General features: G+C 44.5%; 2 protein-coding genes and 1 pseudogene across 5 annotated transcripts in view; 2 read left to right on the top strand and 1 right to left on the bottom strand.

The window, feature by feature from the left end:
* MMS19 (MMS19 homolog, cytosolic iron-sulfur assembly component) overlaps positions 1–11,643 on the bottom strand; it is a 36,098-nt gene extending 24,455 nt beyond the window's left edge. The window contains exon 1 of one of the 4 annotated variants that reach the window (XM_036266008.1): positions 11,475–11,643. In XM_036266008.1, coding sequence (XP_036121901.1) covers positions 11,475–11,586 — 112 coding nt within the window. In that variant the 5' untranslated portion in view covers positions 11,587–11,643. Of the gene's footprint in view, positions 1–1,904; positions 2,188–11,474 lie in introns of those variants that run through there. The other 3 variants (XM_036266009.1, XM_036266010.1, XM_036266011.1) reach the window with 3 other exon arrangements.
* On the top strand, positions 3,185–4,695 carry LOC118632784 (annotated as a pseudogene).
* Positions 11,644–12,094: 451 nt separating the features above from the next.
* UBTD1 (ubiquitin domain containing 1) overlaps positions 12,095–24,361 on the top strand; it is a 56,843-nt gene continuing 44,576 nt past the window's right edge. The window contains exon 1 of the mRNA XM_036264674.1: positions 12,095–12,517. Within this exon, the coding sequence (XP_036120567.1) occupies positions 12,448–12,517 (70 nt within the window). The 5' untranslated portion in view covers positions 12,095–12,447. The remainder of the gene's footprint in view (positions 12,518–24,361) is intronic.

Raw genomic sequence — 24,361 nt, 5'->3', positions numbered from 1 at the left:
TACTCTTTTCTTTGGAAGTCACTATGTACACCCTCAAGGTGGAGGGGGAGGAGGAGTTCAAGCTCCATTTTCCTAGAATGAGGAGTATGTATATACCTATATTATTTTGGAATTATTCTGTAAGGAAGACTCATCTTTCCTACCCTCTTTATTTATTCAGTCCTTTATTTTATATCAGCATAAACTCACAATCCAATACTAGGCTATTTTGTTGCTCAAATTATTCTATCTTTAGCCACTGGGAGTTTACTGAGGTTTGCTCCCATGTCCCTTTGACATGGCCCTTTTATTTATTTATTTGCCATTTTCTTTCTTTCTTAATTCTCACCTAAGGACATACCTTTAAAAAACTGATTTGAGAGAGGGAGGAAGAGAAAGGGAGACAGGGAGAGAGAAACATCAATGTGAGAGAGAAACACAGATCAGTTGCCTCTTGCCATACACGTTCCAACTGGGGATTAAACAAACAACTTGGGTATGTACCCTGACCAGGAATTGAACCTGCGACCTTTCAATGTTGGGGATGATGCTCCACGTTCCAACCGACTGAGCCACATGGGCCAGGGCCCTTTTATTTATTTATTCTTATTTTTAATTAGTTAATTTTTTTGTTAATCCTCACCCAAGGATATTTTTCCATTGATAGAGTGGAAGGGAGGGAGAGAGGGAAGGAGACAGAGAGAGAGAGAGAGAGAGAAACATCAATGTGAGAGAGACACATCCATTGGTTGCCTCCCCCCACACTGGCCAGGGCCCTTTTATTTATTTACTTTTTAGCATTACAAATACAGCAGGTCCATAAATAATGTCATCACTCAGCATTGTTTCGTTATAATGTCCATGAAATGACATAGGAACTTAACCCTTGTTTATATCAATTAGCCTATGTAAAATTGGTTCTTTATTAAGTCACTTTGCTTAAAGTTGTAGAATCTATCAATGACATTAGAGCACTTACTGTACTACAGGCTCATCTTGTAATGTCCCTGCTCCAGCCCTAAAATCAGCCTTTTCTCCAAGCAGCTCTGGTTTCTTTTAATGGAGAATGGTACTAGAAACCAAGATCTGGGTGTGGCTATGCTCACTGCTATTATGGTGGTCACTGCTTCCAGGCTCTCCCTAGCAGAGAGAGCTGGGAAGTACATGTATGTATTTTAACCCACATATACATACATATCTATCATTATTCCTAAAGCTATCCATATATATTAAACTAAACATAAGATCATATTAAAGTACCACAGGTTCACTTCCTGACAGTGAGAAACTTGGCTCCCATTATCTACCATTTATTATTTTTTCAACCCAAGTAAAACTATAAATTACTTTCAGAACTGTCAACCTCTGTGAGAAATAAAAATAAATTTATAAGTACAGTGCAGTGTTTACGCACAATTCTGTCTTTAGCCTTATAGTTTCCAGACAAAATACTGTCTTCCAAAGTCACTTAGATCAGCTTTTCCCCCAACCCCCTTTAATGTATTATTACACAAGTAATACAGTAGATTCACTGTCACCGTCTGCATTCCATCTTGGCATGGAAGGGAGACATCTCACCATGTATTGTTTTGCACCTTTTGAATGTACCGTGTGGATATATTATTATTTTTTTTTATTAATTTATTTTTGTTAAGATGTTTCTCCTTTTTCTCCTACTGACACCCTCCTCTCATCCCCTCCCCTCTCCCTGGCCCTATGTTCATGGTTACAATATTACTTATGTTTTAAAAAGCAATTTTAACAGCACAAGAGTAATTCACCTAGATCTAACAGAAGCATCTAGGATATATTTTCAAGGGAGAACCAAAAAGTAAAAGGTTAGCAATCTTCCTAAGGGTTTGGCTAAGAAGGTGTGGCGTCAGGGATAACTTTCAGAGCCTGTTCTGGGTTCACGACCCACCTACCTCTAATTGCAGGACCTAATTAGTTAGCTCTCACCAACACCAGACTTTGACTACAGTGAAAACTCCTGAACTTCCAGCTCCCCTTAAGTTTGTGGTCTCAGAGCAACGGCTGTGAGCTGAGCTGCGCAGAGGCCCACTTTGGTACTAGACTACAGTCCAATCAGATGGAGGAAAGGAGCACTCCAGTTGGGATTCATAACTTGTGACTGGCATCAGTGTAGAAATCAGGCAGCCTTAGCCCTACCTACTCATGCCAGGATGTGGAAGGCCCAGCTGCTGCCCCTGTTCCTGAAAAGTCAAGGAGAAAATGTGCTGGCTTTAGGGTGGGGGAAGGTGAGCAGCCAAACTGACAAAACAAACCAAGGAAATGACATTTGAATTTTATACCCCATTCCTTAATGGTAACACTTAAGTGTAGAGAGATACCCATTTCTGGGTTACAGACAATTGGGGAGGGTGAAAAGGGGTACTTTTTGGAATTTCCTGGCTAGAGCTCAGGAAACTGCTGAAAAAACCCATCTAAAAGCTATTATCAGTAGCAGTTACAGAAGGAGTTAACAATTATACATAGAAAGCTCATAACTGTTACTAGCAAAGTTTTTCACTGAACTGAATCATCCTTTGTCAGCAAATTCACCATCAAAATCTTTTGTGGATGCTGGGCTAGGGTCTATCTTTGGAAATAACTCAAGTGCTATAAGACAAAGATTTGCCCAACAGGCCCCACTCCATTGCCTCTAATATTTTCATTTTTTAAAATTCAGGTATAATTTACACATTGAAATACAGATATTATCTGTAAAGTACGAGTTTTATAAAAAATATACCTTGAGTAACCAACACCCCAATCAAGTTACAGAATATTTCTATCACCTCAGAAAGTCCCCTCATGCCTCCTACCAGTCAATTTCCACTCCTATAGGTTGTCTCAAATTTTATAAATGAAAAAGACTTCTTCATCATTCAGTATACAACATTATGAAACCAGCTGCCACCCTGGCTGGTGTGTCTCTGGTTAGAGTGTCAGCTCAAGCACCAAAGGTTTGATTCCTGGTCAAGGGCACATACATGGGTTGTAGATTCGAACCCCGGCCCCAGTTGGGGTGCACATGGGAGGCAACCAATTGATGTGTCACTCATATCAATGTTTCTCTCTCTCTCTCTCCTTCCCTCCTTCCCTTCCAAGTTCTCTAAAGTCAATGGAAAAAAATATCCTCAGGTGAGGATTAACAACAAAAAAGAAACTGGCTGCTGCTACTGCTTTTCCTGTGGGAGCTACCAGGTTGAGAGGAGCGTGGCCTTCTCTCCGTGCCATGGCGTGTACTCACTCACTGTTATCAGTATACTCCTAAAAGAGGGAGTCATCTGGCAAAAATGTCACTTTGCCTGCTGTGTTCAAGGCTCCCATTTTACCAGATATTGTGAACTTCGTTCACACCAACCTGCGCAAAAACAATAGACTATGTGGTCAGTGAACTGGCAGGTCATCATCAAACGAGTGCTGAGTCTTGAGGTACTGGCAGAGATGTGGCTTGAATTCCCACAGTTTGAGGTGGTGGGACTCATCCCGTTCTGGCCAGGGTGCTTTTAGAAATATGTCATGGGGGCCACATGTTCGCAGCAACCAAAACCTGGCACCACTGGCACCGCTGGCACCGCAGAGTGATCACAACACAGAAGCAATTTGTGATCTGCTCTGCCCTCGCTGCCTCCGCCTTCCCAGCATTGGTCATGTCTAAAAGTCATCATACCAAGAAAGTTCCTGAATTTCTTTTGGTGGCTGAACATAAAATTGAAGGCTACAAAAGGACCAAGAAGGCTGTTTTGCTTCTCAAGAAACTTAAGGCCTGGCCCTGGCTGGTTTAGCTCAGTGGTTAAAGTTTCGTCCCACAGACCAATGAGTTGCAGGTTCCATTCCAGTCAAGGGCAGGTACCTCGGCTACAGTTCATCCACAAACCTGGCAGGGGTCGTGCAGAGGGCAGCTGGTCGATGTGTCTCTATCACATCGATGTCTCTCCCTCTCTCCCTCCCACTCTATCTGAAGATAAGTAGAAAAATATCCTGGAATGATATAAAAAAAATGTCTATGCCTCTCAGTGAATGAGAGTTGGCAAGGGCAAAATGAGAAACTGTTGTAATATCTAGCACAGAGGACTTTGCATAATCTATACTGAGGACAATGGTATCATCAAAGTCTTCAGAAACATCCCTGGAATCACTCTGTGTAATGTAAGCAAACTGAACATTTTGAAACTTGCTCCTGGAGGGCGTGTGTGGGCTGCTTCTGCATTTGAACTGAAAGTGCTTTCCTCAAGTTAGATGTCACTTGGCATAAAGCTGTCTCCCTCAAGAGTAACTATAACCTTCCCATGCACAACATGCTCAGTAAAGACCTGAGCATAATTCAGAAAAGCCCAGAGATCCAAAGAGCCCTCCAGCACCATGCAAGAAGATTCATTGCAGAGTCCTAAAGAAAAATCCACCAAAAAACTTGAGAATCTTGTAGAAGCAACACCCATATGCAAAGACCATGTACCAGAACACCTTTCTTTGCCAGGTCAAGAACCACAAGCTCCGGGGTGGATAAAAAAGCAGCAACACTAGAAGCTAAATCAGATGAGAGGGGGTTCCAGGCAAACCTGTGGTAGGGAAGCAAGGAAAGGCTGTTGACATTAGGAAGGAAGCAGAAGCCTTTGGTATGAAAAAAAGGCTGCAGTTACCAAGAAACCAGCAGCTAAGAAGCAGCCCAGAAAAGAAACCCACCAGGAAGAAAAGAAGCCTGCAGCATAAACTTTAATTTGTTTATTCCATAAAGGTCAAATCACTTTGGACAGCAAATTTTGAATAAAAATCTGATCAAAGGCAGCGAGAAGAAAAAGAAGAAGCTGGTTGCTTTATCCTCACAAAGAAACAGCCATCTGCATATGGTTCCTTGAATCCCAGCACATGGGTGAACTGTCTTGGCAGAGCCCTTTAGTATTTATATCTTTCACAAAAATCCCATCTTGAATTAATGCAGCACAAAAGCAATACAAAATTAGGAAAAACAAAGATATTTCTATTAGCTTTATAGCTATCACACAATAGTAATAGTAAATAAGAGTAAGGAAAATGGCGAGTAAGGTGGCAAAAAAATAGAATGGTATTTTGAGGATGTTTTCAGCAAAAGTGATTTAATTTAACACCTTATTCTAGTTCTGCTGAGTCTACCTCAGAAATGTCTTTCAATATGACTCTTCCTTTTCATCACTATGACAAAACTATATAGCAACAGATTTCAAAATAGCCCTCCACTTTTTTGTGCAATGAAAATGTTCTGGAATTTTTAGATAGTGGTGATGGTTGTGGAACATTGTGACTATGTTAAAAGCTAGCCCTGGCTGGTTTGGCTCAGCGGTTAGAGCATCAGCCTGCGGTCCACAGAGACCCGGGTTCGGTTCCCGCTAAGGGCATGTACCTTGGCTGCAGTTTGTCCCCGGCCCTGGTTGGGTCGTGTGGGTGGCGGCCACTCGATGTGTCCCTTTCACATCGATGTTTCTCTCTCTTCCTCTCTCCCCTTCCCGCTCTATCTGAGTAAAAAAAAAAAAAAAAAAAAAAAAAAAAAAAAAAAAAAAAGCTAATTAATTGTACATTTAAAATGGTTAAAGTGGTCTGGCCGGTGTGGCCTAGTGGTTGAGTGTCGACCCATGCACCAAGGGGTCACCAGTTTGATTCCCAGTCAGGGCACATGCCAGGTTGTGGGCCGAATCCCCAGTGAGGGGCATGCAGGGGGCGGCCAATTGATGTTCTCTCTCATCGATGTTTCTAGCTCCCTCTTCCTTCCTCTGTCTCTAGAATCAATAAAGAAAAAATTTTTTTTTAAAAATGGTTAAAGTGCTGAATTTTCCCCAATTAAAATAAAAACCTTCTACCCTGGCCCAGCGGTTAAAACCAAACCTGTGGACCAATGAGTCATGGGTTCGATTCCAGTCAAGGGTACATACCTCGTTGCAGTTTGTCCCTGGCCCTGGTCGGATCGTGCGGAGGCAGCCACTTGATGCCTCTCTCTCACACTGATGTTTCTCTCTCTCTCTCTCTCCCTCCCACCCTATCTGATGATAAATAGAAAAATATCCTCGGGTGAGGATTTAAAAAATAATAAAATAAAAAGCCTTCTAATCCATCTATATTCTATCTAGAATTACCTCCTCATCCCTAAAATGCATAATTACTTTGCTCCTACAGTTGTCCCTCGCCATTTCGCACTTCGACTTGCGTGGCTTCACTCTAACGGGGTTTTTTAAAATACTATATACTATATTTGAAAAAAAACGCGATAGAGTGAAGCCTCGAAAGTTGAAGCATGAAGTGGCGAGGGACGACTGTATATAAATAAAGAATCCTACTTTGTGGAAATTCATTTATTGCGGTAGAGTCTGGAACTGATTAACCGTGATAAAAGAGGGCCGACTGTATTGCCTAAGAATGAACTCTGTGGGACTTGAAGTCCTTCACAATTTAGCCCACAAATCCCCTCTGGCCCACCTTTCATCATGATTCCCATCAGTCACATGAAATCCCAACATGTCAAATTCTTCCACATACTTGATCATATAAACATTTCCTAGGTTTGAAATTCCTCTTTTCTGCCCTTGTCAATCTGAGGAACTTCAACTCTTCAAGACCCAGCTCAAATGTCAACTCTTTTATGAAACCTTCCTTGATTCCCAAAACAATCACTCCCTCTTCTGTGTTTCCTCCATAACTTTTTTGTTGTTGAAATATTAGAGAGAGGAAGGGAAAGATAAAAACATCAATTGGCTGTGTCCTTCATGCACCCTACTGGGGATTGAGCCCGCAACCCGGGCGTGTGCCCCAACCAGAATTGAACTCTGACCTCTCAGTCCACAGAACACTGCTCAATCCTCTGAGCCATACTGGCCAGGCTTCTCCATAATTCTTTTAAAAAATTGTCATTGTGCGTTTGTTTTCATTTATTTGTAAAACATTTATTGGATACATATTATAAGTTAGGTACTGTGTGAGGGGCCAGAGAAAAGGAGAGGGAGAAAGAGATAGAAACATCGATTGGCCGCCTCCTGAATGCCCCCCACTAGGGATTGGGCCCACAACTTGGGCATATGCCCTCACCAGGAATTGAAGCGGTGACCTCTTGGTGCATGGGTCGACGCTCAACCACTGAGCCACACCGGCTGGGCAACAGGGAGCTTTTACTAGAGAGCCCACAGTCTGTTGGGGCAGCAAGACATCTAAAACAATCACAGTGTAAGAAGTTCAGTATTACTTTAGTGATATAGAGATTGGGTTAACAGAAGGAGTAAAATTCCTGGGTTTATGGACCACCCCTCACTAACTTTTACTGAGTCATTCTCTTAACACTATAAATTCTCCCAAATGTAAAATATCTGGAAGTACTGTTAATTATGTACTTGGACTCCTGGGATGAAGGAAGCTAATAGACAGTTAATTTAACTAAGGGTAGCCTCACTGGCATTAAGGAAAAATAAGTCAAAGTTCCTTTCCCTATATAGGTAGACCTAAGTTTTTCCAATGTGTCCCAAGATTCGCTCTCTAAAAATGGACCTATTAGCACCTCCTAACTACCCACACTTTCCTCAGCAGGGCACCAGTTCCTGTGGGGCACTGAGTGTTGTCAAAGGAGTATTTATATGAGACTGACATAGAATGCACAATCAGACCTCTGTCTGACGGAGTTGCAGCCTCTTGAGAATCTGGAGCAGCAGCCAAGGGGTGGAGGGTATATGAAGGAGCAGGAGAAAGAAAAATCCCAATGACGACTCAGTTCCATTCAAGCTCTCCAAACGTCCTTTCTGCTGAGGATGCCATACACATTTCTCAGAACTATATTTTACTGTCCTTTAATAGTCTAACAATCTTTTGGATTCAGGAATAGTGGTCTCCTCAGGGAATCACAAATGTGGGACAATACAATATAAAATAAAGACCAGCCCAGCTGGTGTGGCTCAGTGGTTGAGCTTCGACCCATGCACCAACAGGCAGCTGGTTCCATTCCTGGTCAGGGCACATGCCCACTGGGGATCTGGCCCTATTGGCATGCAGGAGGCAGCCAATCAATGTTCTCTCCCTTTGATGTTTTTCCCTCTCCCTTCCTCCCTCTCTACAAATCAATAAAGATAAAAAATTTTTTTAACTTGATTAAAATAAGTAAGTAAAATTAAGACCAAAATGAAGGACAATCCAAATAACTAAGAGGAAGAAAATTTACATTCATCCCTTATATATTCAACATGTCCAAAAATCACACTCTTCCGGACAACAGTGCGGTGATTGCAGGGGAGAGGGACATGGGTGGAGGTGGAAAAGGGCATAGAGGAGATAAATGGTGATGGAAAAAATAAAATAAATAGCCCTGGCCGGTTTGGCTCAGCAGTTAGAGCGTCGGCCTGCTGTCCAGAGACCTGGGTTCGGTTCCCACTAAGGGCACGTACCTCGGTTGCAGTTTGTCCCTGGCCCTGGTTGGTCATGGGGGTGGCAGCCACTTGATGTGTCCCTTTCACATCAATGTTTCTCTCTCTCTCTTCCTCTCTCTCCCTCCCAGTCTACCTGAACAAAAAATGGAAAAATGTCCTCGGGTGAGGATAAAAAAAACCCATAAATAAAAAATTTAAAACACCATTTTTTAAAACCAGCTCCATTCTCAACTCCATTATTGAACAAAGTATTTCTCTTTTGCTTATACTCAGGCTCAAAAACTAGGGGTCATCTTAAGTGTCCTCCATCTCCTTTAAGCCCTTTACCTAGTCAGGCCTCAAATTCCACAGATTCTTCCTCCTCTTATTTCCATTCACATATGTAGCTCTTTACAGCACACCTACTTATGCTAGTTTCCAGGAGACCCTGGTGGTAGGAACAGGAGGGTAGGATGTGGAGATGTGTATAGAAATAGCTACTAAGCAAGTCTGCTAATAAGCATATGAGTGGTTGAGAAATAAGTACCACAAAGATTATGAAGTGTGAAATGATGTCTGGCTAGAGTAATCAGGAAACATTTGGGGGGGCAGGCAGTGAGCACTCAAACGGGGCCTCAAATCCTAGGTCTAACTTTGATTAGAAAGAGGTAGTGGAGGAAACTGGGAAGGAAAGCACTCAGGGAATAGCAAATCAAGGTGGCCGTCTGGAACTAAAGGCCCAGGAGAGGAGTGGTGAGAGTAAAGGCTGGGGCCAGAAGTGGCAACCTTTGAACGCCTGACTGAGAAGCCTTTAACCCTTAGGCTGCCAGATCATTTCTCTTCCATTACTTACACCGTTACATCTGATACCTACTTACATCAGGGGCCCAGGTGAAAAACAAAGTTGGTGGTAGCTGCCTTTGCAACCACAGGGTGTTCTTTCTGCATTTATAAATTGTAGGAGAGGCTGTGGCTGTGAGGGGCTGAAAAGATGCTGATTCCTTCAGCAGTAACAAAACTTGATTTAGGATGGAGGATTAGAAAGCACAAGTGATTCTAGGGACACTTCAAAACTCTGTCAGTCAGCCTTCAATAACTCTAACTAGGGGTGTAGTCTAAGACTGAGAATATCAATTTAATCCCTCTCAAATTCACTTTCATTATGTGACTCCCTTGCTCAAGGATCTACAATGACTCCTATTACCTACAATAGGTCATTTACATCCCTCTTCCTGGAATCCAAGCCTATGCATAATCCAACCCCACAAAACCTTTTCAACCTTATGTTACTACCCCCGCTACTTATGTTATTACCAACCTCCTTTCTTAGTCAGGAGGGTTAAATTACAACGGGGCTGGTGTTACAGTCTTAGCTGTGCTGAATTAAATTTAACTAGACAATAGTGTAGGCCATTTATTTCAGGCATAAAAATATAAATTTTATAAAGATATTTATAAGTACTTGGCATTCCTTAATCGTGTCTTCTCAAGTGTTTTGAATTTGAAAAATTAAAAATTATTGTGCTCATAATATATAAATGTGAAAGAATAGTTACAACTAACACTGATAATATAGCAATATTCTTTATCTTGGTAGGTTGTAGGTGTAGGCATTTTTCAAAATTAGTAAACATACACTTAAAATTTGAACACTTCGCTGGATATAAATTTTACATCAAAATAAACTGTAAACACACTTGGTTTAATAATATGCTTATCAAAATATTTAGGAGAACGTATACTGATATCCCCAATTAAAATGGGTGGATAGATATGTGATACAGCAAGTTATTAAAATGTTAATGGTAGAATCTAGATGGTGGGCGTATGTGTTTCCTATAAAATTCTTTAGACTTTGCTGTAAGTTTGAAAATTTTCATAAAATGCTGGGGAAAGTGACATTGATAACGCACTGTACTTGTTAACTGTAAGCACTGATAATACACTGTACTTCATAAAGCTGTAAGCAGTCAACTCTAATGGAGCGGCAGCATCAGGCATTTGCTCCTTGATGTTTTCATGCCATCTTGCACACACCTCTGGTACTCTTTCTCATGGTGTAGTGATGGGCACATATCTAGTCTAGTTTGTATTTATATTCCTATTACTTTGCATCTGTTTGGAGAATAATGTGTTCAATAATGATGGAAATACTGAATAAAAGTGGAATTGCTAAGGGCCAAAGTATTATACTTCCTGCAGATTCACTATATTCACTTATCTCTTATACAAAAGTGAATATGTTCAATTTTCAAGAGAAATGAATGGGTCCTTTACTTTTCCCCACGCATGAAAAATTTCCAAAACTAGATAAAACTCATCTGTATTCATGAGATTATTTTGTAGTCTATTACTTAACACGAGGTCTGAAGGCTTCCTAACTTTTACTATTTTTTTTTTCCTAAAAGAGTGAAGTCTCAGGCTTCCAAGGAAATCTGGAATTTGTTTTATGCAAATCTTAGATAAACGGTCAGAACTAAGAGATCCCTTAACTGATCAAAAGCAGCAAATTGGACATCTGGGGAAAAGATAAAAACAAACATCACATAAAAAAGTTATGAAGTAAATTAACCAAGAACTCGACCACGAAACGGAGGGAGTCTTAAGGAGGATACGCAGAACATCTCAAAGTCCCCCAGGCTGGCTTCCCTGTCTCTCCAATTACAGCCGGAGCGCTGGCCTCCGGGCCACTCCCAACATGCCACGCGCCTGGAGCTGATGTCGCTGAAGGTACTTCTCACGTCAACCTCCCGGGCACAACGTGCTTTCGCGGCGTGAGCACCAGATTCTAAACTGGAGCATCGGGGTCCGGGTCCTGGTTTCCCCTCCTGCCTGATCTGCGAGGCTCTTGCCCTCGCTGGGCCTGTCTCCTGATCTGTGAGACAGTAATGACTCTCCTAACTCGGGCGGCGCACAGGTAACTGTAAACGAAGATGAAGGGCGCAAAGGCGCTTTAAGGAAGGTGCAAGGGACTCTCAGTTTGTTACGGCTCTTAAGTACACGATGCTCACAACCTGCCCCAGACCAATCTCTCAAAGTCACTGCTGTCCCTCACTCCCTTCCCGCCCGGCGCCAGCGCCGAGGCTGCTCCCTCCTGTCGGCCCCCATGCCGTAGCCGCGCTGCGACGTCGGCCGTACCTGCAGCCACTTGGTCAGCGGGGCCCTCCTGCTGACCCATGACGAAGTCGTGCACGAGGCCCCACAGGGCGCCCGTGGGCGCCACCGCCTCCAGTTCGGCGGCAGCCGCCATGACGCGAACTAGACACCGTGGGAGGGGAAGTGGGCTGTGGCGCGGGACGGGCCTCTCGGCGCACGCGCCTTCTGAGCCAATCGGCTGGTGAAGGCGGTGGGGACGGGGCGCTCCCTGGATCACGTGCTTGCCGGCTCCTGGCCAGGCAGTTCCAGGGAGGGACGGAACGGTCCCTCCCCGAGGGGCGGGGCCTAGAGTCGGGGTGGTGGCCCGGAGAGGGGAGGTGGCTGCTGGGCAGGCAGCCGGGGGCCATTGAGGGCGAGCAATTCCGGTCCCTACCACCCAGGAGACGGGCGGCGAGGCGGGTACCTGACAGGGTGGGGTCGAGGGGAGGTACGCATCCTGGGTGAAACCAATGAAAAAATCAGGCCCGGCCCGAGGGGGCGGTGCCGTCGGTCACTTGCGCACCTGCGGCGGGCAGCGGCGGCGGCGGGGGCACCGCGAGCCGGCAGCTAGGAGCTGGGCCGGGCTGGGGCGGGGTTAGGCAGGTGAGTGACAAGCTCCAGGGGGCCGGCCCCAGCTGGGAGTCCTGAGAGAGCGGGGTGTAGCTGCGGCGGTGCCCGCCCCCTCTCTCCGCCACTCCAGCGGAGCTGATCTCGGGCCGGGCACCGTCGCGGGCCCCCCTGGCCCGGCCACCTGGGACTGTGCTGGGGAGTCGGCCACCTCCCCCTCTCCCCTCGTCCGCAAAGTTTGTGGCGAAGCCGGCGCTGGAGCAGAGCGAGCCCCCGGGGGGAGATCGGGGAGCGCCCGATGACGGGCGACAGGAGCCGTTGACCCCGGACACCGCTGTCCGGGGCAGGAGCGCGGAGCAGTTGACCAGCCCGCCGCCTCCGGTGCATGGGGCCCGGCTGAGGAGCCAGCATGGGCAACTGCGTGGGGAGACAGCGCGGAGAGAGGCCGGCCGCCCCGGGACACCCCCGCAAGCGAGCAGGTAACGACGGGAAAGGGAGCAGGGCTACGGCCCGCCAGTTGTCCCCCTCCTTGCCCGAGCCTGAGGCTTCCCAGGCGACCTCCTGCGGTTCCTGGCGCCTGGGTTTCCCCGAAGGCTGCTCCCGAGCCTGACTGGGGGCCCCCTCTCCAGCCCTGGTGGCCGGGGGGCCGAGTTGGGGCAACTGGGAGCGCTGACCCGGCTTCGAGCTCAACTCGCTCCAACTGGGAAGCTCCTGGTGGGGGTGAGGGCGGAGGCAGGAAATGTTTGCAGACCGCTGTGGGGCCGACTAAGGGGAGGAGGGCCCGGGGCGGGGGTGCCGCTGGCCTGGCACCCGGGTCGGGGTCGGACACTGGCCCGTTGGGACACAGCGCGGGCGGCCAGGCGTCCCCAGAACTGGGAGCGAACGAGGCGAGAACAGTTGCTCCTTCCAAAGACTGTGTCATTATCCGGCTGCAGATCGTGTCTGCCGGAATCCGACTTGCAAAAGCACCGCAGGACTCTGGGAAAGAAATCTTTATTTTTCCCGCAGGGCCTTTTAGAGCCTCCCGGCCGTCTGGGAACCTTGGAAAAGTGGGGTGGCGGGTAGGAATCGCCCTCGGGTGTGTTGGGATCCTTCCCGGCCATGAGAATGGGATCTGCTCACTGGTGATCCGCGAGGACTGGGCAGTGCCTTCTCACTTTCTTGGTACACTCCTATCCTGGCCCTTCACCCCGGGAAGAAGTGTGACCATCTGATCATCGTTTCCCCGCATCTCATACTTCCTCCCTTCTCTGAGGGTGTTGCAAGGACCTTCTGAGAATGATAAAATAGTGGACTTCAGAGCTGAAGGGCACCTTTGAAACCTGTCTAGAGTCCAAATAGACCCTACTTCCTCCTATCTATGAAAAAGCCCAGATCCAGGGAGGTTGAGCAACTTGCCCAAACCCACACAGCTAGTTGTAGTACAAATGGGGCTAGAACACAGTCTCCTCTTCCACCCAATTGCCACATATCCCTTTATGTAAGAGGAGCCACAGGCAGAGTAGTTAATGAAGTGGAAAACTCTAGTTGGAGTTTCCTGTCTCCTTTAACACCAAAGGTGTGTTGACTGGGTTGCGGAAACTGGAAAGGAGGATGGGGGAAACATGGAGGAAGCAGGGAAGGATGTCTGTGTGGTGGACAGGATGACTTGTAGAAAAAGAAATGTGTTTTTATAGGGGGGATGGGTAAAATTTAACATTGAAATCCTCTTGGCAACCCTGGCCATGCTGACTGAGGAAAGTTGATTCTCAAACCTAAAGGCGTTCTTTCTTTCTTTCATTCATTCATTCTTTCATTCAACAGATATTATCTGTGTGCTCAGTTCACATTATTGATTTTGTCACATTTGAAACTTTTACTTGAAATTCTCCCCCTTCCCTTATTGGCATTAGACTGTCTTGGTTTTCTTTCTCAGATCACTGCTAGGTGAGGACACACCCATGGGTCAGTTTAACATTTTGTGTTCTCCCTCATTAAACTCCCAGAGAAATCTTACTCAGGATCCCACAACTCTTAGTCCATTGGAAAGACCCCTGTGCTGTATCTTCAACTATTCCCTCTCAAACATTAGACTTATATCTCTAAATGCCCACTGGGCACTCTTATGTAGTTATCCTCAGATTACACACTTCTAAAACCAAGCTCTGTATCTCTCCCCTGAGTCAGCTTCCATTTGCTCTTCAATTCTTTTTTTTTTTTTTTGGTACGTGCCCCTAGTGAGAACCGAACCCAGGACTCTCTGGTCTGCAGGCTGACGCTCCAACCGCTGAGCCAAATGGGCCAGGGCTACTCGTCTATTCTTGCAGCCACCTAACTTTATACTTTGAAGACCTTTCTCTGCTTCCTACCCTCTGCCTCCTAGCCAGTCAGTCACTTGGACCTGCTGTTTCTTCCTTCAGCAGGTCTTATAAACCTTCCCTTCCATACTCTACTTTATGCCCTTGTCACCTCAAGTGCAGCTTTTAGCTCCCAGGCTGAAGTTAGTTCCCCACCAAAGGCAAGTTCATCTTCAGTCATTCATCCAGTCCTGCATATTGTAGGCCCCCCAGAAGACGTTTATTAAATAATCTGCTCCAAACCATATAGTCTATGTTCAGAAAAAAAATTGTACCTCCCCTGTCTACAAGAACTTTAATTCTCCAGGCTGTTCAAGTCTGGTCCAGCCCTTCCTTTTAAGGCGTGATTTCTTTCTCTTCCTTGACAATAAGGCCACCAGTATTTGCTCATGTAATTTCCCTCTGCTTATCAAGAGCTTTTCTTCTCTTCCAGGCCTACCTCAAATCCAATATTTTTCTAGAAGTACCTTGCCTGACAGTTTACCCCCTCCCCAGTGGATCTGGTTGCTGCTTCTGAGAACTCCTTCAGACACATTATGCTACTTACTTAATAATTATCTACTCTGTATTATTAGTCATTTCTTTGATGTTTACAGTCTTATATCAGCAACTACATTGCAAGCCTTAAAGAACCAGGTTCTGTCTAATTCTTGTGTGTATTTGTCTGTCTCACTCACGTAATCATACACACACATGCGCATACACATACTCAGCACTTAGCACAGTGACTTGTACAGAGGAAGCACTCACTATTTGTTGATTTTGGAAAGCTGATCTGAATTTTTCCTGTAAACATTTTACTGAAGTATATTTCTGCATTTTTTTTTTACCTCATAGTGTATTAATTTTGCGATTCTATGGATCCCACTATGAATATAATCCAAAGCCAAAGGGAACTGTATAAGATGACAAGTTTTGTATAAAAGAAGGAAACCTTCTTAATCTCAGTGTGCACCTGACATTTCTGTAATATCTGCAGCTTACCCTTTGATAAGGACAGTTTTATGTTGTAGCACTAATGCCTAAAACTCCCCTAGCTCCCACTGTAACTCTTATCTTGTGCAATGGAAGAAAGCCTCACAGGGAGCTGGCATATGAGCTCTAGTCCTGGGCCTGTATCTGGGTGACCCTGGGCAAGTCATCAAACCTCTCTGGGTCACACTTTCAATATCTTAGAAAGGGAGGGGGGTATACTACATCATTAGAGCCATTGTAATCATCTTCACAAAGGCAACTATTCAAAACTGGAAAGTTATTGAGTTGAAATCTTATGCCTTATCACCATTTGGCCTTAATTCTGTCTTCCTAGTCATTTGACAGGTGAAGCAGAGACATGACACCCACTGGTCAGGCAGTGCTGTATTAGCTAGAAGAATTAGGTGGTGTCCGGCCAGTGTGGCTCAGTGTTGAGCATTGACCCATGCACCAAGAGGTCACCAGTTTGATTCCCGGTTAGGGCACATGCCCAGGTTGTGGGCCTGATCCCCAGTAGGGAGCATACAGGAGGCGGCCAATCAATGTTCTCTCTCATTGATGTTTCTACCTCTCTCCCTCTCACTTCCTCTCTCTCTAAAATCAATAAAGAAAGAAAACTTAAAAAAAAAAAAAAAAGAATTAGGTGGTCTTCTCATCTCATCAAGTTTTGTGATTGTCACTTTTTTTTTTTTTAACTGTTACTCTTAATGCAAACCCAGTGGTCTATGTTCCATGTTCTCGCCTTCAGGTGCTAGGTGGTCCTTGCATGCTTCAGAGAATAGTTGGGGATTTACTCCTTTGGGAGGCTCCTGCCACTATATATATATATATATATATATATATATATATATGTATGTATGTATATGTATATGTGTGTGTATATATATATATATGTATATCCTGGGTAGATCAGTATCTCTGCCCAAGAAGTGATTGGGTGAGGCAGCCCCCTCCCCTGGCCACCCCAGGATGAAATAGAGGTGGTAGAACAGGCCAGTCGTTTGCCCAGCTCCACCCTTTGAGAATGTGGCAGGGCTGAAACCCAAATATTTGACTCTGATGTGCTAGGCGTATCCACTTACGTTCTGGAATCTCAAGCTCGGGGTGGACAGACCCAGGGCCCTGTTTTGAGCTGGTTGGGCTTGGCAACGAATCAGCTTCTCGTTGTGTGGGCTGCTGTGGCTATTCTTGAGAGAGTAATTGGGCAACTTCTCCATTTGCTCAGTAAATATTTACTGAGTACCAGGCACTTTACTGGCTGTGAACAGACCTGGTCCTTGGCCACATGGAGCTTACAGTTTAGGGGGCAGATAATAAACATATAGTCATACAAAGTACGTGTGATCATACATGGAAATCCTGAATGATTATACATAAAATTATGTATTATTATATATTCTGGAGATGCCCACATTTATCATTTCAGCCCGTCCTCTCTAGCCTTATATAGTCTGCTATCTGTATAACACATCCAGTGTCTGAAAGGCTTTAACATGTCTAAAACAGAATGAGCTCCTATCCCTACCCCTACTCCTTCCAGACTTTCCCATCTCAGTTAATGGTGATTTCATCCTTCCAGTTGCCCAGGCCCCTAAAATTCTAGAATCATCCCTGACTCCTCCATTTCTCTCACATCCTACGTCCACTTAATCAATACATCTTGTTGGCTTTGCCTTAAATATCTCCAGAACCTGACTCTCACAGTCTTTACCACTTTTACTCTGGTCTAAACTACCATCGGCTTCTTAACTGACCTTCCTACTTCCTCCCTTGTCTCCCGACAGACTATTTTGAGCACAGCAGCAAGAATGATGCTGTAAACTGTAAGTCAGATTTTGTTACTCCTTTGCTCCCCATCTCATTCAAAGTCCTTGCGTTGGCCTACAAGACATGATATGATTTTCACCAGCTTAACTTTCTTACGCCATCTCTTGCTCTTCATCCCCTGTTCCAGCCCCCTGATAGCTGAATGGGTTCCTCCTCCCTCTCCTCCCTGTCCTCAAACATTCCTTTTCAGTTAACCCTCCCAGGCTATTCTTTTCAGAATTGACCCCCTTCCCTCCACCACCTGTTCTCAGCATTATCTACCACCCTTCCCTATTTTGTTTTTCTTTACGGCACTTACCATCATCTGACATTGGCTGTCTCTTCTACTGCGTGTGACCAGAGATTTTTATTTGTTCACTCCCTGGTACCTAGAACAGCACCTGGAATTTAGTAGGTGCCTAATATTGTTGGATGAAATTATGTGTCTGACAGAGTTGGTGAGGTTTATAGAAAAGCAGGAATGAGCAAACCTGATTGTGTTCCCATCTTAGATGGGTATTAGGGCAGGTATCTGATGAAGGGACTTAAGCTGCAACCTCAGAGTGGTGTTCTGTTCCTGGGACTGGCTTCTCGCTTGCCCAAGGCCTGAGGAAGGTCTCAAGTACCTGGGGTATAATTCCCTGTGATTTGGGAGCCTCTTGCTAGAAGATACTAGGGCTGAAGCAGGGGAGCAAAGTGAAGCCCTCTACTAGGGTCCTAGCCGGGGATAGCACTTTCTAGTCCTTTTATATGTGCATCTGTATAAGAATGGACACATCTCCCAGGAACACATGGTATTTGTAGTCATAAACTGAAAAGGAAGTGATGGGCTGGTCTAACAGACTAAGGCAGGGAGGAGGGTGACATGGATTCCAGGCCTTTCTACCCTATTGATTTGTTGAGGAATTTTTAGAATCATAGAATTTTAGAGCTGAAAAGGAACTTAAAGGTTTCTTTAACCTCTCTTTTCTTTTCTAGCTGTTAAGAAAAAAGAGAATAAAAGTATATCTACTCCCTGCCGAGTTCACAGAAATATGGTGCAACCTATATAAAAACTGCCTGGGCTCCTTTAAGTTTTGAGTATGCTGAGGCCAAGACATTGTAGGGAAGTGGTCAAAGTCAAATTTATTGAAAATGGAAGAGGTCTGGTCTCTTTGCCACTTTTCTGAGTGGTGATCTTCGTCCAGTCATTTGTTTGTGCTCAGTTGATCCTCTTTAATAAATAAAGAGATGATAATATCTCTAGTTGACTTTAGAGAGATGTTATGGGGATAAAATAAGCTGACACTGTTTTTTGTTGTTGTTAACCCTCACCCAAGGACATTTTTCTATTGATTTTTAGAGAGAGTGGAAGGGAAGGAGGGAGGGGGAGAGAGAGAAACACATCGATTGGCTGCCTCCCGAATGGGGATCAAACCAGCAACCCAGACATATCCTTGATCAGAATCGAACTCATGACCCTGGTCCACAGGCTGACTGTTGAGCCAAATCAGCCAGGGCAAGCTGACTTTGTTTTTTAAATTACTTTCATGGCTGCACAGTCTGCTCAGATATGAGGGCCCAAATCAGAGCCTCATCTGGCATTAATGGGAAATAAGTCTTGGTTCTCTGCTCCTTCCTAATTGTGTGTTAATTTGGACAAGCCTCTTGATCTCTCTGAACTCAGTTTTCCCATTTGCACGATGGGATGACTTGTTACCCTGCCGACCTCCCAGAGAGGTTGTAAGAATCAGTTGAGATCCTGGATGAAAAGAGACTTAGAACATTTCTATTATTCAAAGCTACAGGATTTTTACTCACAAAACCATAGTTAGTGATCCCCACCCCAAATCCCCCCTCCACTATATCATTGAAGCTTACTCTTTTTTAAAGAGCAAAACTGTAAAAGAAATGTTTAAAAACTATTTTTGGATGGGACTCTTTCTGAAATGGATGATATGCTTCCAAGCAAACTATCCGAGCATGAGTAACCTCTCTTTGCAACTTGGCAGTGTTGAGTTTGCACCTATATGTACAAAGCACTTGCTTGGTGGAGATGGGGACCATAAAAGTTTCTTTCCCTCAGAAGAGGAGATGTGGGGATGAACTGATGGCGGGCAGAAGGAAATTGCTGAGGCAGAGCCTGTGCAGAAGACCTCCCTCCCTCCAGGTCCTGAGCGGCAGCATCAGTGTTAGGAAGCTCTTGATTCCTGTTCTGGGTTCTGAATGAGAAGAATGGGTTCTGTCTGATCAGTTATTATGCTTATGACAGCATCAGGCCTCTGGGTTTATGAATCTCTAGGGCAGTGGGCCCCAAACTAAGTGGTTCCCTGCTGCTATGCTTTTGGGGTTCATGTTTCCACCTATAATTGTTTTGTTTTCTCCCTGGTAGTCAGTGGTCACTTCTCTCCCCCAGTAAAAAAATTGTGGTTCATTATATATAACATAAAATTTACCATTTTAATCACTTTAAAGTGTACAGTTCTGTAACATTAAGTACATTCACACTGTTGTGCAACCATCACCACCATCCATCTCCAGAACTTGTTTTGTCTTCCCAAACCGAATCATTGTACCCATTAAACACAAACTCTCCATTTTCTCCTTCTCCCTGGTAACCGCCATTCAACTTTCTGTCTCTATGAGTTCGACTACGTTAGGTACCTTATATAACTGGAATCTTACAGTATTTGTCTTTTTGTGTCTGGCTTATTTCACTCAGCACAGCGTCTTCAAGTTCCATGCATGTTGTAGCATGCGTTAGAATTTCCTTTCTTTTTAGGGCTGAATAATATTCCATTGTATGTATATACTACATTTTACTTATTCATCATCTGTCATAGGACACTTTGGTTGCTTCCACCTTTTGGCTCTTGTGAATAATGCTGCTATGAACATGGGTGTACAAACATCTGTTTGAGACCCTACTTTCATTTCTTTTGTATATATACCTAGAAGTGGAATGCTGGACCATATCTCAATTTCTGAGGAAAACAGTGTACTGTTTTCTTCAGCGGCTATGCCATTTTACATTCCCACCAGCAATGCGAGGGTTCCAGTTTCTAACGTCCTTGCCAATACTTGTTATTTTTTGTTCGTTTGTTTTTGTGTGTTTTTTTAATTCTCACCCGAGGATATTTTTTCCATTTATCTTTAGATAGAGTGGAAGGAAGGGAAGGGGAGAGACAGACAGACAGACAGACAGACATCGATTGGCTGCCTCCCGCATGACCTGGACCAGGGCCAGGGACTGAGCCGCAACCGAAGTACATGCCCCTGGCCAGAATCAAACTCACAACTTTTTGGTCTGCATGCTGACGCTCTAACCATTGAGCCAAACCAGCCAGGGCATTTTTGTTTTTTTAATAGTAGCCATTCTAATGGGTGTGAAGTAGTATCTCATTGAAGTAATCACGTTTTGAGATCCCATCTGCTGGGTGCAAATGGCAATCCCTCTAATTTCTTGAGCTTGTTAGAATTATGACTAGTGAAAGAGTAGGTGGGCTCAAAGTGAAGCCTGAGGGGCCCCCAGAAAGGCAAATACAGGAGCTTGGGTGGGGAGAGTCAGAATTTGGTTTCTAACTGTGTAGCCAGTGGTTGGAATGGATGTCTCCAGTTAAGCACAGCATTTCTGTGTTATCATTTACCTGGCTGCCGAAGAACATTAATGCTCTCTTATTCTGATTGAGTGTCACTTTTTTTTAGCTCCCTTTTACATGTGAGAGATGAAAGGCTGTGGTTCAAGTGGTGAATGTAGGGATGAGTGAAAGGTAGGTATGGAGTGTTACAGTGACATGGCAACATAGTGTTTGTCTGCTGCTCAAGGCCATGTGCTTCTCTCTGAGCTGTTGGGGACAAGATTTTTGTTTTCTGAGCCTACAAGGAAAGGGGGCCGAGCTCACTGTGCACCCACATCTCTGACTAGCCCCAGCCCCTCAATTCCTGCATGTATTGCCCTTGAAAAGAGAAACCTGTTGGGAAAGGGCTGGAGCACCTTCTTTCTGCAGGGTGGGGTGGAGGGGTAGGGGACAGGATGGCCTCATTTATACCTGTTTCCTCTGGGAGGCTGGCACCAGAGCCCAAGCCTAGGGAGCCAGACAGTCTTCAAGAAGCCTGGATCCTAGAATCAAGCCCATGGACAGATTTTTGTTTTTAGGGCTTGAAGACATGCAGTAGCAACAGCTCACCTTTGCTGGGTGTTTTCTATGTGCCAGGAACATCACCCTGCAGTATCTCGGTCAATGCTTACAACCACTCTATGAGTGGATACTATTATTACCTTTTCACAGATGAAGAAATCAAACCTTAGAAAGGTAACATCTCTTGCCTAAGGTCACACAGCTGTAAACAACAGAGCCAGGACCGGAGCCCAGGTAGTCTGATTTCAGAGCCTGAGCTTCTGGCCACTGTAGTTTGTTTTCATTGGAATTTAAGTGATTTTAAAAATAAGAGTTTATTATTGAGTACCTTCAGGCAGCACACTAGGTCCATTCAGACAATCATCTTGTTTGATTCTCCCCATTTTGCCTATGAGAACATTTTTACTCATTTTACGTTTGGGAAAGCTGATGGTCAGGAAGATAACTTGATTGCTGGTGGTCATGATGCTGAGAAGAGGCAGAGCTGGAACTCAGCTTAAGTACTTTGACTCAGCTCCAGAGCTCATTCCCTTGTGCTGTAAGCTCCCTCCTCCAACCTCAATGAAAAGCATCTGGAAGGTCAGCTGTGAAGTTTGTAGAACTTCCAGGATCGTAACCTGATTCCTGCCCTTCCTGTTGCTGTCACCTCCTCCTTTAATTTCCCAGCCCCTAGACCCCAGTCTGTACACCTAGGAGCCACATAGGCCTGAAATATAGTAGGTGCTCAGTAAATATGCACTGAATGTTGTTTAAAGACTGAGTCTACTAGGAGCAATAGAATCTCAGCAAAGATTGTGTTCCTAAAGAGAAACACTAAGTAGAATGCAGACATTGTTGTTTTCTCCTCCTTCTCCCAGACTAAACCTCCACTTTCCAACTCACAGATGCCAGGGACTTGAAAAGAGTACCCTGGCTCTGCAGACTTTGAATTACTCCCAAATTCCCCAGGGAAAAGAGGCAACAGAGTCACATTAGCAAAGTGCTTGCAGGATCAGGTGTCACTCTTTGTAATTAATAAGACTAAGGATTCTTTGCTCAGCATTTTACTGTTTTGAAAGTGCTTTCTCAAGTATAATATATCATTTGATCGCCACAGCCATCCTGTTAGGTAGGCAGGGCAGGAATCATTTTTCCTGGTTTATGGATGAGGATACTGAGACTTCATGAGGATGCTAAACTGCCCAAGATGATTGACAAGTGACAAAGAGGAAGAAGCCATAAAAGGCAATGGAAGGCAATGGCTTCCGTGCTTTCTCACTGTGGTGAAAAAGCCTCAGGTCAGAGCCTCAGTTTCCACATCTGTAAAATGGAGGCAAGGGTGGTCCAGTCAAGGATTATATGGGATGCTCTGTGTAAAGCGATCAGCAAGATGCCCACACACAGCAGATGTTTAGTGAACAATGGCAGTGGGTTGTTAATGACGGTAACCAAGGCCAAATTCAGTGTTCCTTCGGAGTCTTGTATTCTACTGACTCTTGTTTAGCCTAGAGTATTGGGAGGAACAGAGTGTAGCCTCCTCTACTCCACCTGGGAAATCCGGTTTTGGCCTCCCTCTGGCCCTTCACCTGGAGTCAGAGGATATAGAAAGCGCTGGCCATACATTTCTTTTGGTTGGCAAAATCTGAGATCTTTCAAAGAGGATGTTTATAAGATAGTTTTCTTTTGGTAGCAGATAATTATGATAATTATGACAAGTATTTTATTAATGTAGTGTCCATTTGCATTTTATTATCCCAGTTCCACCAGCTTATTAACATTGGGCAAGTTCTGGATTTTGGGGCCTCACTTACCTTATCTGTAAAATGGAGATAACTGTACCTACTCCATAGTGTTGTTGTGAAAATTAAATAAGTTAACGAACATGTTAAAATACCTAATAAATGGTAGTAATTATTTTTTTACTATTGTCAACTTGCTTGTCACTGTATCTAAGCTAGCCGTCTCCAGTCTTCCTCTTTCCCCCAAGTTGTGAAGCATGGCCAATGAAGTTTATATTAAAAAGCCTAATTTCCACTGAGTGTTCTGACTAAGTTATCATTCTTGTCACTACAGTCATTCATTCAGGAAAGCAAATCGGAAGCAAGTTGCCCAAGAGTGATGTTATTATAGAGATAGCCTTGAATCCAGCTTCATTTTTTAAAAATGTGAATCATTCACAAAAACTCGAGAACTTCAACTCCTGTTAGTAACACATCTCTTGTGACACCCCCACACTCTTGCTGATTCCAGCAACAACCAGTGGCTACTTTTCTGGGCTATCTCCTTACAGATGCAAACAGTACTTGCCTGGTCGGTCAAGGCTCTGTAGTGCCTTCAGTTTGCTGTGGCCTATCTTAAGCTTGGCAGACATCTCTGGGTCCGCTGGGGATTCCTTCCTGAAGCTTCCCACATTTCTCTGATACACTTTGTCAATTGCAAATACCTCCTCCATGAACTTCCAAGAAACTGGCAATAAACATCCACAGCTGAGCCACTTGTCTACACTGGATACATAGCCTGTGCAGTAGGTACTTCATACACATCTCATCTAATCCTCTTGAGAGTACACTGAGGTTGAGATTGTCCTCATTTAAAGGGAGAGGCTCAGTGATATTAACTATGCAGAAGAACATGGTGAGAAATGGGAGGTTTTGGATTCCAGACCTCTACTTTTGATTCTCAGCCCTAGGTTTCTTCCATGCAGTATACTCATTGTCAATTTCAACTTAAAGGCTCACTGGACTCTAAACAGGTAGAGCTGGTTTACTGACGTCATTGCCACCCATGACTACTACCAAATAGTCCACTTCTGCCAGTTCTCACACTACACATCCGGAATGTGCCAGCAACTGCACTTGGTGACAGCCTTTGTGGATTTGTCCCTTCTTCTGCCTCTCCCCACCCCCATGCTGTGTCTGGGAAACAGACCACACTGTCCTCTGTAATATGGGATATTGCACATAATATTGGTTATTTACTTAGAGAATGCACTCTGTTCCTCCAAAATAGTCACATGACCTGAGCATTTAATTTCCTGAGCCTTCATAGCAGCTCCAGGAATCATCAACACTGAAGTCAGAACCATTTATTAATTTTCTGAGGAAACTGA

This window comes from Molossus molossus, unplaced genomic scaffold (assembly GCF_014108415.1).
Source record: "Molossus molossus isolate mMolMol1 unplaced genomic scaffold, mMolMol1.p scaffold_m16_p_17, whole genome shotgun sequence".
In the NCBI taxonomy this organism is placed as follows: domain Eukaryota; kingdom Metazoa; phylum Chordata; class Mammalia; order Chiroptera; family Molossidae; genus Molossus; species Molossus molossus.
The sequence above is the reverse complement of the archived record's forward strand: the minus strand, read 5'-3'. Positions and strand labels throughout refer to the sequence as shown.